The 23,533-nt window shown below is 38.7% G+C and overlaps 1 protein-coding gene across 1 annotated transcript in view; it reads left to right on the top strand.

Moving 5' to 3' along the window:
- GUCY1A2 (guanylate cyclase 1 soluble subunit alpha 2) overlaps positions 1–23,533 on the top strand; it is a 339,638-nt gene that overhangs the window by 57,923 nt on the left and 258,182 nt on the right. The window contains exon 4 of the mRNA XM_058686628.1: positions 19,335–20,053. Coding sequence (XP_058542611.1) covers positions 19,335–20,053 — 719 coding nt within the window. The remainder of the gene's footprint in view (positions 1–19,334; positions 20,054–23,533) is intronic.

Here is a 23,533-nt window from a genome sequence, read left to right as displayed (position 1 = left end):
GCTGTTTAGTATTTCAACTGAGCTAGTAGGAGTTCAAAGTGAACTATTTAGAGGTGATGAAAAACCCTTTGACTGAAACTATATATGGTTAAAATGACCTAGGCTCAGTCGTTGCAATTCCTAGTGGGTCAGAGCATCTGACACATGCTGGATATACTAATTTTCTTTCTTGTTGTACAGATGGAATACTTTTCAAGAACATATCCATTTTTTTAATGTTTATTTTATTTTTGAGAGAGAGAGAGACAGACAGACAGACAGTATGAATGGGGGAGGGGCAGAGAGAGGGAGACAAAGAATTCGAAGCAGGCTCCAGGCTCTAAGCTGCCAGCACAGAGCCCGACGTGGTTCTCAAACTCAAGAACTGCGAGATCATGACCTGAGCCTAAGTTGGACACTTAACTGACTGAGTCACCCAGGCGCCCAAAGAACCATATCCATTTTAAATGCATGTCTGTGTAATTCTTGAAAACCTTAATTGTTGTATAGAAATAACGGGATTTAAGTGAATTATACTCAAATTTCAAACTTGTTTAGGATCAGAAGCCAACATACAAGGCAGATAAATGTCATTTCATGTCTCCCTACGTATTCTTAACCACCCCCCTCCAATCTGACGTCCACACATGCATTTTCATGCTGTGACATACTTGACAATCTTGATCCTTAGGGGGCACAATTTTTAATTAAATGGTGGGCTGAATCTAGTTACTGATGGGAGGCAGAAATTTAAGTAACAGCGGTATTCACAAACCGCTGTGGCTGCTTCCACTTTAGTACTCAAGAAAAATAGGGATTTGGGGGATAGAGTATATCTTAGTACTACTGTTACCACAAACAGGCTTGCCTGCCCTTGGTTTCATTCTTGTCTTATTTATCTACATATTTGGATCATTCTGATAAGTGAAACGGATGTTAGTAAGCTTCACTGTTGGCTCAGTTCTGTTGGCAGCAGAAGTGTAGTTTATTGGTTCACTGTTTTAAAAGAAGATCGCCCATATTGCAAGGTTTGCACTTGGAACAAGGTTACCATGGTCACAAAGCTAAAAAAAAAAAAATCTGTGTCTTTGCCTTCTAGGGCACCAGGCCAACCACTTCATTGTCACTGGGATAGAAAAAGCAAACTCTGTTGACCATTGGCATCCTTCTGGAAGCTAGAAAGGAAATAGCAATATTCTGGCAAGTCCTGGGAATGGACTGAGGAGAGAAAAGCCATTTTTTTGAAATTTTGCTTTTAATTATGAATTTCTCTACCGCGCATTAAAGAAGTGCTTTGGAAAGCATGTGACATCTTTTGTTGACTGAAAGTTCAAGATCTTACAGCTCTGTAACATCTTCTTCCTGTCAAGTACTAGATTTGGGTGACCTTTGGAAAATGCTTTTTTGTTTGCTTTCAAATATTAAGAAAGATTTCTCATAGAACCTTTGTTTTCTTTAGGAATTAAGGAGTGGTAGGGCGGGGATAAATGTTTATATGAAAATGAAGAACTCTGAATCCAGACATTTTTGTTTTACATCTTCTTTGGGTCACGTGGCCCGTAAACTGACCTATTAAGAAGAAACTAAGCCTTTGGTGCTGTTTTCTTCCTCTTGCACCTTCTTTGTCCCATAGTTTTTCCTCCCTCCCCTCTGTAACAAGTAGAGTGTTTTCTTCTTTGTCCTCCTCTGCTTGCTTGTGATGACCGTAGGGAGGGTCTGAGTGATAGGACACCAGTTGGATAGTAGGACGTGCTCACAAGGCACTGATGAAGTCAGCCTAATTTGAGAAATGACTCTTGTTTGGACATTTTAAGAGATAAGAACAGGAGATGATTCTTAGGTTAAGTCTCCAGGATCTGCCAGCGCATCTCAGAGGTAGACTGTACTCAGCTTACTGTCTTCATTCCTCATCTGCCCCAAATTTAATGATTGGGGTTTTCACTAAAATCACCCAGTCTTTGGCATTCTTTTGCATTGATTTGTTGTATGTGTCCTATTGTGATAATGACAAAGTTGGCTTACTGGTTTTTGGCTGACAGAGTGCTTTTATTAGTGATTACTTTATTTTATTCTTCCTTAAATTTTCCTCATTGGTCCCTCTGCTAAGTTGTGCATAAATGAGGATCTATCACGTACCCATGTGGGCTCTCACTGTTACCACCACCACCACTTTTGCTTTGGAATGGGAATAACTTAAGAACTTAAAGCCACGGACTTATTAGTATCCAGTCCATATTTTCTGCATTATCTACATTTCTATATTAATGAGCCCCCTCATGTTTCAATTAAAATTTAAAGCAACCTAAATATTCATTTATTCATTCACATATCTACTGAACAAATATATATTGTACACTGGGTACCTTGTGTAGGCTCTGATTTACTCAGCCAAGTATAATGGAATGCTATATAAGTTCATTATAGAGCATTCTGTTCTCTTTTTCTCTTTGGGCTTCTGAAGCATCCTGTTCCGAGCCTTGGGTCAAAGACACTATAATGCAGAACATAATCTGCCCTGATTCCTTAGTATATCTTCCTATTAGACTTATGTGCCATATTACAACCTATAAACCTTTAGTATCAGTAGATTAAAACCTTCCCATCCTCTTGGTAATGGCCCACACCTTAGATTTTTTTGAAGAAATAATTCAAAACAAGAAGAAGAATCTTTAAATAATGGCTCGATGGCGTTTATTGAATGCTCTTCATAATGACAAAATATTGGCAACAACCAACCGTCTTACTGTGAGGAAATGGTCAATTAAAATATGATCTGCTTCCGAGGACATTAAGCAGCTGTTGCAATGAGAACAGTGTGGCAAGATGACACTGTGGCGTGGGAGAATGTTTATGATGTTGTGATAGCCTGCTTTCCCCAGGAAACAGACTCAGATGAAGATTTGTGCTCAGGAACCCTTAGGATCAGTGACACAACCAGGCAAACCCCTGCAGGTTTCAAGTCCTGAGAATAACGCTTTGTGGCTCGCAGCTCCACCCTCCAATCATCCCTTTTTCTGAAAGTTAGGTAGCACCTGTACAGCTTTGTAGTTTCACCAGACTACTTCCTTGTGAGGATGTGAAGAAAGGAGAGGCTCCAGGGTTCATGTGCTGTCACAGGAAAGGACTCTGCTTAGCTTTTCACAGTTGCCCTCCATGGAGACCAGGAAGCCTCATCTTTGCATTGCAGTGCATGTCTTTGGATGCAGGCTGCCCTGGGGAGGGGACAGGACATTGGGCCAGGCAGCCTTATTTAGCTGAAGGCAATTTCTAGAGCAAGACTCGGCTGAGCACCGACAGCCACAAATAACCCCAGCATCTGTTAGAGATAAATGATTACACACACACAAAAAATAGACAGAAACCAAGTGTTTTTGTGTCCATTGTGAATCCAGCTTTGTAAAATATGTGTATGGGTATGTACAGAAACTGGAAGGGGACACAGAAAAAAATGAGCACAGCTATGTCACAAAAGTGAAAGAAGTCATCAGGGCATAACTCTTTCCCCAAAGAAACCGTGAATCCAAACAGATCGTAGGTTCCTTTACAGTAACAGAGGAGCTCAGGTGTATATGGTCTCCTCTCCTGATTTAAAAATATGGCCATTTTTGTTAATTCTTGTGTGTCTCAGGCTTGCCTTTGCGTTCTATTCGTGGAATATGTCTGGATGTGGTGTGATGAACGTAGCTCAGTGTTCTGTCAGATTCCCATGGAAATAGTAACACACATCAACAATCTCTGCTCATCTTTTTCTAGGGTGGCCTCACCCATGATGCCGAAGACACAGTGACTATGCATTCAGTTCCTCTGGGTGCCATCAATACTGTTTTTCCATAGTCCTCAATTGATTTTCTACCTGGCCTAGCATCTTCTGTATGCATGATATAAAGGGAACGGAGTATGAAAACTGTGGATGGGTCAGAGCAAATAACTCAAATAGGACACTGGAAAACAGTTTGCAGTGTATACTCTAGTGAGGATGAATAAATACAGACATCTCTTTTCCCCAGTTAGAACACATATACACACAGGGCTGAAACCTGGCATTAAAGCATCTCACATTATCTCCTCTTACCTCAAATAGACCTCTTCTCTTTCTGCCGCTTTCTTGTTCCCTTCCTCCTCATAACTTGTAATGTCCTTCCAAAACACACATGCCATGTATCTTTTTTCTCATGTACTCTTGCCTTTCACATCCATTTAAGATCATTCTTTTGAGCTGCCTTTAATGCATTTTGAATTAGTTCTTTGAAAATAAGATGAGAAGACAAAGGAGAGCCTGTGAGCTATTTTCAGGGACTTTAAAGGATTTTTGTGGGGAGAGCAGAGAGTATAATAGAACCAGTGAGCCAAAGTGATAGGAATAGATTGTTTCTCTGTGGAAGAAGGAAGGAACTATGTGATCACTAGAGATAGTATTGGGAGAGCATGCTTCAGGAGTTCCTCATCACGGGTGGTGCAGAAGTAGACGAAGGATGACTATTTATGAGGAATACTATATATTTTTAAGTTTATTTATTTATTTTGAGACAGAGCACAAGCTGGAGAGGAACAGAGAGAGAGAGAGAGAGAGAGAGAGAGAGAGAGAATCCCAAGCAGTCTCCACACTGTCAGTGCAGAGCCTGATGCAGGGCTCGAACCCACGAACCATGAGATCATGACTTGAGCTGAAATCAATAGTTGGACACGTAACTGACTGAACCACCTAGGTGCCCGAGGACTACTGTATTTTGACAGAGGTTAGACTGGCTAGTGCAGTTCCAGGGCATCTGATAACTTCGTGTCACTGATCTTGTGTGAAACAGTGTACCTACAAATGCTCTTTTAAATAAACATGCACATAGTCCTATGCTGTTGTCCTCCAGAAGGACATAATTACTAGGATTGGTTCTTTGTAAATTCTGTAAAGGCTGCCATGTGCTAACTGTAATAGCCACATCGTGGACGTATGATGTACTAATTTCTGTCACACTTAAAATCTGATGCTATTGGATAAGGAAACACATAGATTTAGTTTTTGGCTAATTTCTACCTAATTCATTTGGAAAGTGGTAAAAATTTTCAGATTCTCCTCAATTTTATTTCTTTACTGTAACACAACTTTCATTCCAAAACCTAATCGTTTCTGTACAAATTGATCAGACACGTAGCTCCCAAGACTGGGTTGCAGCAGTTCAGGAGGGTGAATCACACAGCTGAACAATTGTAGAGGCATAGCAATTAAAGAGGCATTAGCAGTGATTAATGGCTCCGAGTAAGCCCTCTGAGGATCTGTCCTTGTGGAAATGAAACTCTCCTGCCATCGCTACGGTGGCCTCCAATTTGAACATGGCCAGCCGTCATCAACAGAAGCCAGAGTCCATGCATATTTGCACTGTGATTCCCTCTCCAACCTTCTTAGCCACCAGGTGAAAGATTGGGAGAGGTACAGGCATGAGAAATGATGAGAGCAGGTCTCTGTGGGCAGATGCCAAAGCCTGTGAGCCATTGCCCTATTTACACAATGCAAAAATGCAGGTTTTGGGTACTGAGCTGAAGCAGGTGCTTGGCCAGCTCCTCTTTGTAATTAGATTGTGTGTGTGTGTGTGTGTGTGTGTGTATGTGTGTGTGTGTGTTCTTTGAATCTGTACCACACTGCTGCTGGGCTTTTGGCTTAGTATCTTCCACAGCAGCGTGCCAGGGTGCTGGGGAAGGAAGGCTGGAAAGTGTGAGGAGCCCTTTGTCACCAGACAGGTGGCCCACAAGCATAGCACAGGCTCTGATAAGGCCACTTCATGATCCATGTGCTGCCCTGAGTCTGTCCATTTCTTAGTTCTCACCTGTGGCTATGTTTTGGTAAAGGAAGAAGAATTCATCAAATAAGCATTTACATCTATTAAACTGGTCATTTGGTAGAACTTTTCCATGCTTGTGTAAAAAGACTGCCATTAAGTATTGAAGGGTCTGAAAAACAGAAAGGGAAAAATTATATATCAACAACATAGTCCAGTATACCTACTATATATATTATACAATACATACATCCTATGCATTAGACATGAACAGTTACACACAGCTGTATTTGTTAACATATTATTGATTCTTCTGTTTACCCAGAAAATCCACTATGGGCAAGTCAGTGTGCCAGTGATTAGGGTTACAGCCATGGTCTTAGCTTCTCTAAAACTCCGTGTTTCTCTTCCAGGACTTTTACATAATGTTCTTTTGTTCTGGAATGGTTTTCTTTCTGTCTGTTCCTTCTTGGCTGCTTAGATGACTTGTATTTATCCTTCACTTTTTAAAGGATGCTTTCTTTGACCCAGTAGATTATATTATGTCCCTGTTACATGCCCTCAAGTACTATGCCCTTGTCATTTTAACACTAACATCGTGTGTCTTCTTTTGGATTATTGTTGTATTACATGTTCAGTTAGTGGATTATTCATTCCTTCCTGTAGCTCAGTAAGAGTAAGAGCCATGTCTGTTCTGATCAGTAGAGTATTGCCAGTACTCAGCACGGAGACTCAACCAGAGCAGGTGTTCCTTCGTTTTCTTTAATTTCTATAAAGCAGTGAATACATGTTAAATAAGATGTAACTCTTGTCTTCAGAGAGGTCAAGTCTGGTGAGGGGGTGCACAAACCAGCAAGTATCATGGGATAAATTCTAGGGGGTAATCACAGTGTGCTTGAGAAGCCCAAAAGCAGAGGCAGCTCAGCCTGAGTGTCAAGGAAAGCGTTCCAGAGGAATTTTGGTGTGTGGATCTGCAAGGTGAGTCTAAGCAGATGACTAGCTAAGTGGGTTAGGAGAACAGAATTCCAGTAAAGAAATAAAACAGAAGAAAACGGAAAGCGAGCATATGCAGGAGCCTGTACATGAGGGAGAGTTTGTTGAGCATGTTTGGGAAACTCCCAAGTGGTTCCTTCTGGCTTGTGCAGAGATGTGACACGGGAAATTGGCAAAGGTGAGGATGGACCCAAAGGGAAAGCCGGGTCAAACTTTGCTGGGTTTGTATTTTATTCTAAAGGCAGTGGACAGTAATGGGGGGGGGGCTTTAAGCAGAGAAATGATATGGAAGATTTGTGGTTTCGAAGAGTGCATAGAAAATGGATTGCAGAGAGACTGGAAAGCAGAAAAGTTGGTTAGGAAGCTGTTGAAATAATTCTAGACTATTAATCATGGCGGCCTAAACAAAGTGGTATTTAGGACAGAGAGACTGACAGACTTGGGAGCTATAGCATGCACATGGAGACAGACACATGCACACACCCACACGTGAACTTTTATGAAAATAAAATTGTACTATACACATTATTCTGACAGTTGTATTTATTTCATTAAAATTTTTTTATTTATTTACTTTATTTAAATTTAGATCTTTTACAAACTCAAATACGTCTTGATGTCTGTATGTATGTTTGCCACTTTTGATTAAGAGATACATGTACTGTCCTAGATTTTCTTCTATAGTATTTATTGTTTTGTCTTTTACATTTTAAGCTTCTAAGTGATCTACAGTTTGATTTTGTGTGTGATCTGAGTTAGGATTTACTTTTGTTTTCCACATGGCTAGTGCCATTTATTAGGTAAACCATTCTTTCCCCCATTGAATTAAAATACTATTTTGTGCTGCATTAAAACTTGTCATATGCACAGTTTTACTTCTGAATTCTCTATTCTGACTCAGTGATCTCTCTGTTTGTCCCTCTGGAAATAAGAAATTTAACTGTGGTCTTTTTCATTTATTCTAGTGTCTGTTTGCTCCCCAGTATTCCTATTCAAGCATTCTGTGCTATTCTAGATACTTATTCTTACATAGGAATTTTAAAATTACTATACTGGCAAGAAGCCAGCCTGGAAATGCATTAAACGTCTACATTAATTTTGGGGGAATATATAGTTTCATAATAGTATGTCTTTATATTCTAAAATACAGAATATTTTCCCATTCGTTAGGTTTTGTTTGCTGTGTTAAGATTTAATACTTTTCTTAATATAAGTTCTATGCCTTTCTCATGTAGTCATGTTGACTACAGTTTTTTATTTCTACTTAGAATATTTTCCCATTTCTACTTCTAGTTTTTTATTGCTAATACAGAGAAAAGCTATTGATTCTAAACTTATTTTATATTCAGCTACTTTAGCACAGTTTTAAAATACTAGTCTTTTTTTTTTTTTTATGAAGTGTATGTTGTAAAGAAATCTAGTAAGCAAGAAAGAGCCTCCAATCAGAAGACTTTCTACGTCTTCTTCATTAGCAAAAAGATAATTTTACTCTTTTTTCCAGTGTGTATACTCATTATCTCCTAGCATGTGCTGGAAACTCCAACCTACCTTGAAAGCAAAGACAATGCCAAGCCCACTCATCTAATCTCTGACTTTAGTTGAAATGTGTTTAGTGTTTTATCCTTTGAACAAAAGTTTTACTTCCAGTTTTTGGAAAGCAGCATTTAATTATATTGGAGCAGTTTCTTTATATCCCAATTTTACTCAAAATTATTAAGACCATTAAATTTCAGACTCATCAGAAACTACTGATAGAATTTTACCGTTTTCTCATTTAATTTTATTCATGTAGATGATATTTTTTTGTTGATAGATTTTCTGCCATTGATCTATGTTTTTATTTCTGATATAAATACTATTGGGTCAGAATGTATTATTCTACAAATTTATAGATTCATTTTGCTACTATTCTATTAAATATTCATAAGAGAAATTGGTTTTACTATACTATGTCAAGTTTTGGTATTACAGTTGTATGGTCTTAATAAAAATAATTGAGTGATTTTAATATTTTTTTCTGTGGCCTGGAAATATTTAAATAACTGGAATTATTTATTTTAATGACTAGTCAGAACTCACATTGCCCATTTCTTGGTGAATTTTGATCATTTCTATTTTGCCATAAAATTATCTATTTAACATTACATTTACACACGCAATTGTATGTGGCAAACATTGCAATTTTTTTTGATTCCTCTATTTTTTCTTAATATGTGTCTATGTCTTCTTTCTCATTCCTAATTTAATATATTTTTCTTTTAGTTTCAGCTTTTACCTATTAAGTTTTTAAAACCTTGGAGCACCCGATTGGCTCAGTGGGTTAAGCGGTCAACTCTGGTCCAGGTCATGATCTCACGGTTCGTGAGTTCAAGTGCTGTGTTGGGCTCTGTGCTGACAGCTCAGAGCCTGGAGCTGCTTTGGATTCTGTGTCTCCTTCTCTCTCTGCCCCTCCCCTGCTCATGCTCTTTCTATCTCAAAAATAAACTTAAAAAAATTAAAAAAAAAAACTCAACACAGTTTTCTTAATTTCACAGTTTTTATTTGCTTACTTTTTGCTGGAAACATTGATTACATTTTTGAGTACAGTTTTTGCTGTGCCTCAGGATTTGTATGAAGTAGTCTTCTTTTCATTGCTTTCTACAAGTTATAATTCTAATTTTGATTGTCTCTTTAATTCAACAGAGTATTGCTCACCTTCTAAATAGATAGGACTTTGGGTTATCTTTTTGTTATTTAAAAATATTTATTATTTTTATTACTATTATAAAATGTCATCTGCAAAATCTTTACTTAAAAATATATTACGGGAATTTTCTGACCAAGTATTTGAGGAATTTTTATAATTCTTCCTATGTATGCAAACACATATATGAAAGCACATGCATATATGTGTGTGTGTGTGTGTGTGTGTGTGTGTGTATGTGTGTGTATACTTATGCATATATGTGTTTGGACTTTGCTTGTGTTATTTTAATTTCATTTTTCCATTGACCTTACTTTTTGATCAGTTTTTATTTTTTATTGCTGATATGTATTTAATTAATCATTGACTTTGATTTTTTAATCTTTGATCTTTTTGATTCTGAAAAAGGCACATTAAAGTTTCCCACTATAATTTTATTTTTATTAAGTTCATTTATTGTTATGTTGTATATGTTATTTAATTTCTCTATGATTTTGCTTTTCTGTTAGATGCATATGATCCTGAGAGATCTATATTAAAGTTTCCCAGGAGAATTGTATAGGATTCCTTCATTCTTAATTTTTAAATATATGAGCTTTATTGAAATATAATTCACATACCTTATAATTTAAACGTACCCATTTAAAGTGTATTCTTCAGGGTTTTTAGTATACCCAAAGTTGTACAACCATCACTAAATCAATTTTAAAACATCACTACATAAAAAAAAAAAAATGTATCCATTAGCAATCAGTTCCTAAGGTTTTTACTTTGTGTATTTAACGGCAATGTTGATTGGTTTAAGTCTTCTTTATATTTTGTTGTTTTGTTATATAGTGTCTCTTTATCCTGATTTACATTTTTAGCTTAAATTCTGCCTGGCTTGATATTAATCCTGCTCCTTGCTTATTTTTCTTGTAGTTTTCTGGAAGTCGTTGCCTACTGATTTATTTTTAAATCACTTTTTATAAGTGCCCCTCTTGTGGATGAAAAGAGAGTTCCTGCCATTTGACGGGAGGTTTTGCTTATACTTACAGAAATGCATAATTTACTTGATTTTCTTTCTTCTGTCCTGATTTCTGATTATTTTCCAACCTCTTTCCTTATCATTTTCTGTATTGATGAAGTTGAATCAACATATGTGCAGGGGTGTGTGGGTGGCTCAGTTGTTTGAGTGTCTGACTCGATTTTGTCTCAGGTCATGATCTCACAGTTAGTGAGTATGAGCCCCACGTGGGGCTCTGTGCTTACAGCTCAGAGCCTGCTTGGGATTCTGTCTCTCCCTCTTCCTCTCCATCTCCCTGCTTCTCCCCTGCTGGTGTGCATGCTTACTCTTTCTCTCTCTGAAAATAAACTTAAATATAAACATATGTTTTTACCTTCATAATTTGAAAGTTCTACTGTGCTTGCCCATAACTGATTACCTTCATTTGCTGTTACTCAAATTAGACCCACGTTTGTCTCATGGTCTTAAAACAAATTATTACCTGTTTTCCTACTAAGACTGTATTTTGTCTCTCCTCACCCTGATTCCATTGAGAAGAGACTTTTAGAATGCTGATAATGCCTTCGTTCCCAACCTCCCAACTCCTGGATTTTACTCCGATTGCTTAGCTCCAGATTATGGATAAAATACATCTTGGAGGAGTCAATAGTTTCTCTTTGCCCTTATTTCATGAATTTTTATTTAACACTTATTAATTTGCAGATAATCTGTCATTATCCTGTATCCCATTATCCCGTGTGTTAGTGTGTGTGTGTGTTTGTGTGCGTGCGCGTGTGCCCTTATTAAATCTGGCTGAGGGGCGCCTGGGTGGCTCAGTCGGTTAAGTGGCCGACTTCGGCTCAGGTCACGATCTCGCGGTCCGTGGGTTGGAGCCCCGCGTCGGGCTCTGTGCTGATGGCTCAGAGCCTGGAGCCTGCTTCCGATTCTGTGTCTCCTCCTCTCTCTGACCCTCCCCCGTTCATGCTCTGTCTCTCTCTGTCTCAAAAATAAATAAATGTTAAAAAAAAAAAAATAAATCTGGCTGGAACTTGTGCCTTTCCATCTAAAGATGCAGGATTTTCTACAGCTCAGGGGGAAATTCTATTTTGGGTTTATATTTCTTCCTCCATTGGTTTTTTCTTCTCATTCTAGATCACACTGTTTTTAGAGGTCGTACTTTTCATGAATTGTGCTATTAAATCTGTTTTAGAGTCAACAGAGGAATCCAGACAAATATATATAATACAAGGGGATATCTGGTATTTTATAAGAAAGGCACACAGATAGGCTTTGCTGTTTGAAAGGGAAGAGAAACAACTGATAATATTGGAGTGTAATTTTATGATGCTCTTTTTTTAAAACTTAGATTAATCTCTTAATTTACATATTAAACATTTCCAATCATACAACATTCGACAGTCTCTATTTCATCATTTCCATAGGATGCTCTGCTTTTTAGATGTGGTTTCTTGGTGAAAAATGTATCGCAGACTGTAAATGTGGCCCAGATTATAAAGAGTCTAGCTTCACCTCCATTATGCCATATTTCTCACTATTAAAATTTATATCCTATGCATATTTTATTTTATTTATTTATTTTTTTTTTTCAACGTTTTTTATTTATTTTTGGGACAGAGAGAGACAGAGCATGAACGGGGAAGGGGCAGAGAGAGAGAGGGAGACACAGAATCGGAAACAGGCTCCAGGCTCCGAGCCATCAGCCCAGAGCCCGACGCGGGGCTCGAACTCACTGACCGCGAGATCGTGACCTGGCTGAAGTCGGACGCCCAACCGACTGCGCCACCCAGGCGCCCCTCCTATGCATATTTTAAAGTATATCTTAGCATATTCTCCAATTTAAAAACTTTAAACTTAAGCATCACAAATGTCCCGGAAGCACTTAATTTGCCTTTGATAATACCTACGCCTTTGGATATTCAGTAATTAATCTTAAATATATTAGAGAGTTCCCTGTTGTTAGCAAATTCTTTGTTAGCTCAAAGGTGTTAAAACCCTATATATATTTTTAAGAATCTGACTGTATGCTCTGTTTTCTTTAAGTGTATCATAAAATTTGAAACAATTAATTTTGGTTCACTTATATTTAAAAGTAAATATATGACATAGTTGTGTTCCTTTTGGAGGGGGCACAGGTGCCACAAATGCAGTAAAAGGAGAATGATTTGCTTCTAAAATAGTAGAAACTCATTGTTTAACTCTTCACAGATTAAGGCCAAGATTGATAAGGATCTTTCTTTTCACTATTATACCTATACTGTTACTTACTTAACTCCAGAATATCCTGAAACTACAGAGGTTTTATATCACCCCAACAGAGATTCAAATGAAACTGCATTGATAGATCAGATTGAAAACAGTTTTCTTTAAAATTACAATTCAGGCAATGGCATTTCTTTTTTTTTCTCATGAATATAATTTATTGTCAACTTGGCTTCCACACAGCACCAGTGTTCTTCCCAACAAGTGCCCTCCTCAATGCCCGTCACGCATTTCCCCGTCTCTCCTGAGCCCCATCCACCCTTAGTTTGCTCTCTGTATTTAATAGTCTCTTGTGGTTTGCCTCCCTCCCTCTCTGTATCTATTTTTTCCCCTTCCCTTCCCCCATGGTCTTCTGTTCAATTTCTCAAGATCCACATACGAGTGAAAACCTATGATATCTGTCATTCTCTGACTGATTTATTTCCCTCAGCATAATACCTTCCACTTCCAGTGGCATTTCTTTTGAGCCTTTCTCCTTTGTTATTATTTAGACATATGCATATAGTATTTACCGGTAAGTCTCCCCTGGGAGGCCGAGACCAACTTCAGTCATTTCTTTATAGATTGGCAAGACACTAGAATAAATTTTTATTAAAGTGTCATCTGGGTTTCAAACTAGCTCACAAAAACCTTAGGGTCTTCCTAGATAAAAGTATTGTTTCTGGACAAATACTATATGCTGTCACTTCTATGTGGAATCTAAAAAACACCAAATTCACAGAATGGCGATTCCCAGGGTCTGGGAGGTGGGGGACTGGGGAGATGTTAGTCAAAGGGTACAAACTTCCAGTTAGAAGATGAATACGTTCTTGGGATCTATTGCACAGCTTTGTGAGCATTGTTAACAATGATGTATTATATGCTTGCATGTTCAGAGAGTAGATCTTAAATGTTCTCACTACCAAAAACAAACAAAAAAAGTAATTATGTGGCATAATGAAAGTGTTAGCTAACACTATGAGGGTAATCATTTTGCAATATATAAATGTATCAAAAGAACACTTTGTACACCTTAAAGTTATACAATATTATATGTCAGTTATAGTGGAGGAAGGAAAGCTGAAAAAATGGTTTCTCTAAGAGGATGATTATCTCCTTAAAATATTGGAATCTCTTTACGGTTTGGACTGGAGATATAGTTGTGCTTGAGGGACATTACTTAAAATTAAAAAAAATTTTTTTTAACGTTTATTTATTTTTGAGACAGAGAGAGACAGAGCATGAACGGGGGAGGGTCAGAGAGAGGGAGACACAGATTCTGAAACAGGCTCCAGGCTCCGAGCTGTTAGCATAGAGCCCGACGTGGGGCTCGAACTCATGGACCACAAGATCATGACCTGAGCCGAAGTCGGCCGCTCAACCCACTGAGCCACCCAGGTGCCCCGAGGGACATTACTTAGATGCAAATTTGATGGAGCCTAAATATTTAAAAGATAATTATGGGGCATCTGCAGCTCACAGAAGTGAGTAGCTGGTAGGTATTCACCTCCTCAGTTGATATTTGGTCCACATAAGGATACACTTGCTGCTTTGGTGTTTTCCTGTGTTAGTGGAGACCCGTGCCCTTCCTGGGTGGCAAGGATGGTCTCTGGATCTAAAAAAACACTTATTGTACTCTTTTATTGATACATCTTCCCCCAGAGGATCCAGGACCCCAAATGTACAATGCTGTGTATTTGGTGCTACCTCTCTCTAATTACTTGGTTCTCAATGAAGGTAATATTTCCTTTTCCAAGTATAGTGGTCAGATTTGTTACAGTTTTATAAAGGAAGTAATTTTAGCTCTCCAATAATATTAATTCAGCTGAAAACTTTTTGTTTCTTTACTTGTCACACACTCCTTAACCCCTTACACCCAGTAGTCTGCCCCACTCCTCCACTAAAATTGCTGTCAAAGGTCCCCAAAGTGCTGACCAATCCATTTTACAGTTTTCTGTCTTTCTTTTACTTGACTTCACTGTGACATTTGATAGCTGTTGACTGCTCCTTATAACTGCTTTCTGTTGACTTCAGTGATACATTAATTCATTGACCATCCAGCTAATACGTATATAGCATCTCCTAAATGACAGGCAAAATGCTAGGTATTGATTAAATAACAGTGGGCAAGACGTGCATTTCTTCCCTCGCACAGATGTTTTCCTCTGTGTTTATTTCACAAGATGTGGTATCAGACATACTTCACCTTGAGACCTACCTTTGCTACGTATAGTTGTGTGAACTTGGGCAAATGTCTTAATATTTTTCACCTGTAAAATGAAGACAATTAAAAATATCTACTTGATAAGAATTTTTTAAAGTGTAAAGTGATCTATGAAAATATTTGGCACATTGCTTAATATTCTTCTCACTGGGACCTCTCTAGTTCAGTCAATGTAGGCTTTTAAAGACATTATAGCATCTCTCTGGCTGGTGCCTTTGACTCTGGTCTTGGTGCTCAAAAGTCCAGGCTCGGTGTTGCCCATCAGTTAACAGCTCACCCCCTCATTCCTATTCCCCAGATGCTATCCACTTACCGTTTGCCCATCCCTGACCAGGCTGGGCTCTCCCACTTCTCTGGTTCATTACTGTATTCATTCTCTGTATTCCATTACTGTCCATCTGTCAGTGTGACTGTGCCTTCCTTGATGGGTTTTTGAACACCCACTTTTATTCAAGTTCTTCTTCAGACGCTATCAGAGGCATGGGGCTCAAACCCATGCCTCTAACAGAGGCAAACAGGAAAATCTGTGGAGGAGGGGGTCACACATTCTTTTCTCCATTGTCCATAAGTATTCCCGTTTGCCTCTGTCACAGCCTAATCACACTGTGACTTAATTATCCCTAGAGGCTCATATCAGAAAAGAATGTGTCTAGGTGTCTAGGTACCCTTAAATGTGGCATGACTGTGGTTTTAGATACTTTTTAAATTTTTACTTAATTTTTTATTTTTTATATGTTTATTTTTGAGAGAGGGAGAGAGAGGAAGGGAAGGAGGGGGAGGGCCAGCGAGAGAGGGAGACAGAGGATCTGAGGCAAGCTCCATGCTAACAGCAGAGAGCCCCAATGTGGGCCTCGAAGTCACAAACCGGGAGATTGTGACCTGAGCCGAAGTCGGACGCTTAACCACCTAAGCCACCCAGGTGCCCCAACAGTAATTTAAAATTTTAACTTGTTAATGAAAGCACATTTATTGTAAGTTTTGCCTCTAGAGGAACATATTCTTATAGACCCAAAGGTCAAGATGTCATAGCATCTTCTGACATGAACACATGAGCATGGTCTGTATGTTTCATGTGATTTGCTGTAAGTAGGGGGTTTGCATCCTCGTAAGTGGGATATTGGAAGTGAGAACTGTACCACTTGTCTCAGCTGAACTACTTTCTCTGTGCTTTCTGAATTTTGAGATAAGGTTTAAAATGGAACTATTTGTAAAAGTTACAGTGATCTTTCCCTAGTTTTACATGTTTCCAACTTGAAGAACTTCTTTTATGATCGTGTGAAGTTTAATAATTGTGAAAACAAAAGTCTTTTTTTTTTTTAATGCTTATTTAGAGAGAGACAGAGAGATTGACATGGAGGGGAGGGACAGAGAGAGACAGTGAGACTGAGAGAGAGAGAATCCTAAGCAGGCTCTGTGCTGCCATCACAGAGCCTGATGTGGGACTGGAGCCCACAAACCATAAGACCATGACCTGTACCAGAATCAGGAGTTGAACGCTTAACTGACTGCGCTACCCAGGTGCCCCCAAAATCTTAATTAGTTAATTGAGTACTGTGATTTTATAGAATTACCATGTATAGTATTTGGGTGTGAGAGTAGAAATATTCTAGCTTTTCTTTGTTGGTACAAGTGACTCTAGTATCCGGGCAGGCCTCGGTGTCTTTATTTCAGAATTAACAGCCCTTGTACCCTCAGGTAGAGAAGTGCTTTGTAAGATAGCAGGGATTCCTAGCAGATAGAATGCTGTACTCACGGAGTAGTTTTTATTTTGTGCTCCTGGTGAATTTACTTGTTATTTTCTGGATGATTTTTTGGGATTCTGGCCATGAAAATAGAACATAAGCTTACTATATTATGTTTAATCTCTGTTCTTAATAACTCTGAGGGCGTTTTCAATGTTATAAAAAAAAGCAAGTTAGAAGAAATTCTTTTTTTCTTTTTTGCGCATAAAGACTCTTGAGTCCTTTTAAGATAGAACTCTTCAAAATATAGAAGCAATTCATGGGATGTTTTAGTGACCCATGGAATTTTGTTGTTCAGGGAGTATAATCAGCTTATAGGAATTTTTATTTATTTTGAATTTAGTTTTAATTAGAATGTTGTAATTGAAAAATTTGATAGCAACCAAGAAGGGATATACATTTGAAGGGATATACATTTAATTTGTATTAGGACTTTTTAGTCATGTATCGATGGTGATACAGAGATTTGGTGTAGGAAGACATTTTAGGAACGAGTCTTCAGACTGTCAGTAATCAAACCAATGGTATATTTTTAGAAGCCAAGAGAAGGGAGATTTAGGAGAGTAAGATGATGATACAGTCAAATTAAAAGAAAAACATCAAACCAGGTTAACTAAGGTAGGGATGAAACAGTATGTATTGCTTTAAGCAATTGGAAGAGTAGTTTCAGTGGAGCCATTGGGACAGGAGCCAAATTGCAGTGAGTGTCGTCCACCTTTTTTTCTTCCACGCTGGAGAACTGGACAGATAAATGCTATTATCATCAGTTGAGCTGGTCTTACTGCTCGTGATTGCAGCCTACGTTGAAGGGCAATCTTGTACCATGACCATGTAAGATGTGCGCTCATCTTTTTATCTTGATAGGTGACTTTGTCAGCTTGACTTGAATGTCAAACCTGTGAAAGTAAAATTAATATGAAATTCTTCTTAATAAAAGGACTCTTTTTCTCTTAGGTTTTCTACTTTTTTTTTCATTTCACATTGATTTTCACATTCATTTCACTTTTTTTGTCCAACTGACTACTTCACTTGGCTGTCACAAAGTTTATACTCTCTAATACTCTCTCAAAAAATATTTGGTATCTTTTGACTGTGTTTTTCAAATAGTAGTGTTGACTCTGCTTTATTCCCTGATTTCTGCATGGGGAGAACCCTTAGGGAATAATAAATGTAGGAATAGATAGCAAAGCGAGCCATAGACAGCCCAGATGGCTCTGCCCTTGAATAGGACACTGGCAGAGTGACCTTCTGTTTTTTTCCCAGTCTGGCCTTATCTTCAGGACCTCCTTGCAAGATGGAGTAGACGAGGCAAGAAAATATGAATATATGAACTTAAAATGTGTTGATTTCAGCCAAAGTCAAAGGAGAAGCAACAGACTGACTCTGTATAGAAGTTTCCTTTAGTCTACACCCTCAATCATACATGGGTGTTGTATCCTTCCTCTATGGACCGTAAATTCCCTCCATATTTTCCCTCAGATCATCCTTAAGGATGGATCTAAGTAGATCACGTGTGACTGGTTCTAATTTCTACATAGTGCATTGCATTGTGTGTGTGTGTGTGTGTGTGTGTGTGTGTGTGTGTGTGTTTACCATTCATTATACCTCCATTATTATAAGATAGAGTTCCTCTCGCCATGGCAGGTGGGAGTGAATGTGAACTGGGAAGACAAAGACTTTTAACTCTTTCTTTTGAGATTACAGACTCTTGGTTACTCTCAGTTTTGTGGGTGAAAGATTGCAAATCCATCCACCCTTCTGCCAATTTTAGTTTCTTGTTTTGTCCCTCTCTCCCTAGTGTCTCACTTCATTCCTTCTGTTCACACTAGATAATCCATTACCTTTCTCTGCTCAAGTACCGTAAATTTCCTCTCTGGTTGACATTTCCCACTTAACATAAGAATTTTGGTAAGTCAAATAGTAATAGTGGATGGGCACGACAGAGAAACAAGCTGATAGCTGCTTCTGAAAAGTTTCTTTACCGATGAGGGAAACCATTAAGAAAAAGATCTTGTTTGTGATAATTATAGCAAATGGAAAACAAATTGTTGCAGCTAAATTAGCAGCATTTAGAAAGTTTGTGCTACAGGGGGTTGAGGTAAGGGGGGAGGCATGAACAGGCAGAGCACAGAGGATTTCTAGAGCAGCAAAACTAGTCTGTGTGATGCTGTAATGGTGGACACATATCCCTACACATTTGTCCAAGCCCAAAGACATACAACACCAAGAGTGAACCCTACTGTAAACTAACGACTGAGTGATGGTGTTGTGTCATTATAGTTCATTGATTGTAACAGATGCACCACTGTAGTGCATGACTGATTGTATGTGTGGGGTGGGGTGGGGTGGGGAGGTTGTGCGTTTGTGGAAAGAGGGTTCTATGGAAAATATCTGTACTTTGTGCTCACTTTTGCTGTGAATCTCAAACTGCTCTAAAAAATAAAGTCTACTTAAAAACAAAAGCAAACAAACATAAAGGAAGCTTATGCCCATCAACATCTTAGAAGCCCCCAGAAGATGGATTGAAATTTTCTTTCTCTAATTCAAAATGAATTAATCTCTCTGGGAATCTGTGGGCCCAAGGGAAATACCTCTCCAGCTTCACTGCCTAGTTATCTCATTTGATGAGCATTCAAAAAAAAGCTATAAATTTGATTATTTTATTGCACTTGACTAACATTTGCTTCCCATTTACCTCTAGGTTTGAAGTTCGAGGAACTTCAAGAAAGATTTGGTGAGGAGTTCTTTAATATATGCTTTGATGAGAATGAGAGAGTCCTTCGAGCTGTAGGTGGCACTTTGCAGGACTTTTTTAATGGCTTTGATGCTTTGTTGGAACACATCAGAACTTCCTTTGGGAAACAGGCCACGCTGGAGTCCCCATCGTTCCTGTGCAAGGAGCTCCCCGAGGGTGCCCTTCTGCTTCACTACTTCCGTCCTCACCACGTTGTGGGCTTTGCAATGCTGGGCATGATCAAGGCTGCAGGAAAGAAGATCTACAGGCTGGACGTGAGCGTGGAGCAGGTGGCCAATGAGAAACTGTGCTCCGATGGTTCGAACCCAGGCAACTGTAGCTGTCTTACCTTCCTCATCAAAGAATGTGACAATACTGATGCCATGAAGAACCTTCCCCGGGGAGCCTCCCGAGTCCCTGCCGACCTCAGAATCAGCATCAGCACCTTCTGCAGGGCCTTCCCTTTCCACTTGATGTTCGACGCCCACATGTCCGTCCTGCAGCTGGGGGAAGGCCTGCGGAAGCAGCTGCGTTGCGACACCCACAAAGTGCTCAGGTTTGAGGACTGCTTCGAGATCGTTTCTCCAAAGGTCAGTGCCGCCTTTGAGAGGGTCCTGTTGCGACTGTCCACCCCGTTTGTGATCAGGACCAAGCCTGAGGCTTCTGGCACTGAAAATAAAGACAAGGTGAGTGGCCATGGGCTTGAGATGGGTGATGGGGACTGGAAGAGTGCATAATTATTTCTGTAAATTACATGCCGGCGGTAGTTGTAATTATTTAGGCGAGAGAGCTTAAAGTGCCATTTAGAAAATTACTGGTCCCTGGATGTATGGAAAAGGATTTGGCCTTATTCCCAGCCATTTTGCATAGTGTCTGCCTCTTTCATTAATTTATTTCAGCATATAAAAAGAAGACACTTATTAATACCAGCCACAGTAATTACAAAAATGATAGGACTCACCAAGAACCTGATCCTGTAAACCCATGAATATTTCTACCAACTGAAGGCAAACAGGAGAGAAATAGAAAGATTGTTTGCAACAGTGTGGGGCCTGCTCGCCTTCTCCTTAAATAACTATGGGGGGAAAGCTAGCTCCACTTTGAATATGCTCTGTTCTAAATGTCATAATTTAGGAACGTCTTGGTTGCATCCTATTTTTGTCTCAGTATGCAGAATAATGGATTTTCTAAGAGTTGGAAATTAAGTGGCTACCTCAAGAGTGCTTTTCTCAATAGATTGTAGCATTGACACAGGGACTCATTCCTTTAGAACAGGCTCACTGCTTGGAGAACAGCATCAACACTAGGAATTGTTATTAATTTCTTGGAATCCCTGTTTGGAAAATCTGGGTTATTAAGAAATGAAAAGATAAAAGAAGAATCTTAAATAGTTGACACAAATATGTGCCCTCGGGTAAAGCTTTTTTTTTTTTTTTTTTTTTTTAGAGGAAGTCAACATTAAAATAGGAGTGTGAAGAAAAGTTAGTCATTATTGTTTTAAACACAAAAATAAATGATATAAATGATATTCTTCTGCAGTGGACCTTTGTGTGTATCAACTTCCAGTAGAGCTTTTTGGTATTTTGTGACAAGGAAAGTATGGGGCGCCTGGGTGGCTCAGTCAGTTAAGCATCTGACTTCGGCTCAGGTCATGATCTCGCAGTCCGTGGATTCAAGACCTGCATTGGGCTCTGTGCTGACAGCTCAGAGTCTGAGCCTGCTTCAGATTCTGTGTCCCCCCTCACTCTTTGCCCTCCCTTGCTCATGCTCTGTCTCTCTCTCTCTCTCTCTCAAAAATAAATAAAATGTTAAAAAAATTAAAAAAAAAGTGAACTTCTTCTAGGTGATTCAGCTTGTTCACAAGCATTTTAGGGAAAGCTGTTGACTTTTGGAAATGAACAGGCTCCTGTGGGCTAAAGGAAAGATGAGTTGTAGAGACAATTAAAAACTCAGTGAATGAGTACTCACGTATTCTGACATGCCTGCCATGATAAATAAATGAGAGACTAGCCCCCTGAAAGCAGAGCCAAAGACATTTTTGAGGATTTTCTGTAGCATTCGTTTTAGAACTGCTTTTTATAATTTTGAAATTCAATGGAAACATTTTAAGCAAAACACTTGGGAAATAGGGAACGATGCCCGTTTATTCAGGATAACTGGATCCCATGACTTAGGAAACTCATACAAGTGCTGTTTTCATCATTTAGATTCAGTGATTCGAAAGCTTCTAAGGATAAACTTGAAAATTCCAACTTGGCATGCTTGGGTATTTTAGTCTGAATGAACTGTTATTATTTCTGTTTGATTACACATGGTGTTTTAAATAATATTTTTCACATATATGTTATATGTATTTATATGTTCAGTGATTGCTACTCCTTCTTGAAGCTTGTTGCAAAAGAACGAAGTTGTTTAGTGTATGTTTTTGTCCGTATTTGTAGGTGATTTAAATTTGAAATTATTCTGTCCTTTTAATTTAGAGAATATTAAAACTGTTGGTTCTGTTTTATAGAAGTGAAGTGTTTGGCTAGAAGGGTGTGAGCAGTGTTGGCCTTTAAAATTGAAGTTTATATTTTTGAAAATGTGCCTGCAGTAGAATATGTTATTACCAATGTTAATTGCTTTATATATTTTGTAGATTTGAGAAAAATTAATTCAATTTATAGTTATTGCTACAGATTTTCCCCCTTTATTTCATCTGGCTTGTATTTATTTCATTTGTGTACCATGGTGAGGAATAGACATAATGAAATGACGACTCACAGGTCAAGGCCCCCTGCCAATTCCAGTAATAGGAAAATGTGCTCATTGAGAAGATGCCATTGTAACTTAAACATGGCAGTGACAGCTTAAAAATAAAGCAATAGGGCGGGATTTTTTCTTAGAATAGGACAGCAATCCTCTCATCCTTAGGCTCATAGTTCTGCTTATTCACCTGGGTTTGCCAGAAGGGGTCATTTGGGAAGTTCTTCTTGGCCCCAATTGGAACTGTGGTCAGTAACATTATGTCATGGAGTCTTAACCAGAGGAATAACGTTTTTGAATTACTATGTTTCCAAATCCCAAGTTTGTATTTTCTTAACACATGGAAAGAGGAAAGAAAACCAAGGTTAAAAATTAGGATTCTCTTGATAAATTTGACCTTATTATTCATTATTTTCCCCATAATAGCTGTTCTTATCAATGAATAACTCCATGTTGTCTAAAGTTTCTAATTTTTTATGGGGCTTTGATAAGAAAGTGCTAGTTTCATTTCTTTTTTACTTATTAAATTTTTTTTTAATGTTTTATATATTCTTGAGAGAGAGACCATGAGCCAGGGAGGGGCAGAGTGAGAGAGGTAGACACAGAATCCAAAGCAGGCCCCAGGCTCTGAGCTGTCAGCACAGAGCATGATGTGGGGCTTTAACTCACAAGCTGTGAGATCATGACCTGAGCCGAAGTCAGACGCTCAACCGACTGAGCCACCCAGGCACCCCAAGAAAGTGCTATTTTTAAATAATTTAGGATATTCCTTGGTCCAACGGTGAAGGCTTTCATGATAATTTAACTGTTTTGGCTGTGCACTTAATACCTGCCATCCAAAAAAACAAAATAAAATGCCAGATACCCAAGAAACGAAAACCAAGAGCTGATTGTGTAGCTGAATGACAGTAAATCGTTTGCGGAATGAATTGTAATGCTTCTGCTAAACAGGATCTTTGTCATTTTGTGTTATCAGTCACTGGTTAACCATGTGATTAGAGGCAGAATGTGTTTGTGTGCAGTTTGGTGAAATACTAATGGATCAGAAAGCCATCATCCTAGTTCCAGAGAACTTGCATCGTGATTGTGCAGTAATGAGTTATGGAGACCAGAAGGGAAAATGTCACCGAGAGGCATCATATGCAGTCATCAGTGGCAGGCTTCAATTCAGCAGACTTTAGAGGTCAGGTGGATTGATCCAACTTGGAGTCCCTCTATTTGGCTCCCTCTGCATCTTCTAAGTGATCACCTATGCCTTACATAGTCTCCTCTCTCTCTTTTCTTCTCCTCCCATGTGGCATTTCTGTGTTTTTATCTTTCCTTAAAGCTCACCTTCTTTTCATCACGTTTCTTTATCAGATGTTGGGCATTAAATATGAATGAATTAGTTCATTATTTAAAAAAGAACAGATTCAGCATTG

Source organism: Neofelis nebulosa, chromosome 10 (genome assembly GCF_028018385.1).
Source record: "Neofelis nebulosa isolate mNeoNeb1 chromosome 10, mNeoNeb1.pri, whole genome shotgun sequence".
Classification (NCBI taxonomy): domain Eukaryota; kingdom Metazoa; phylum Chordata; class Mammalia; order Carnivora; family Felidae; genus Neofelis; species Neofelis nebulosa.
The sequence above is the reverse complement of the archived record's forward strand: the minus strand, read 5'-3'. Positions and strand labels throughout refer to the sequence as shown.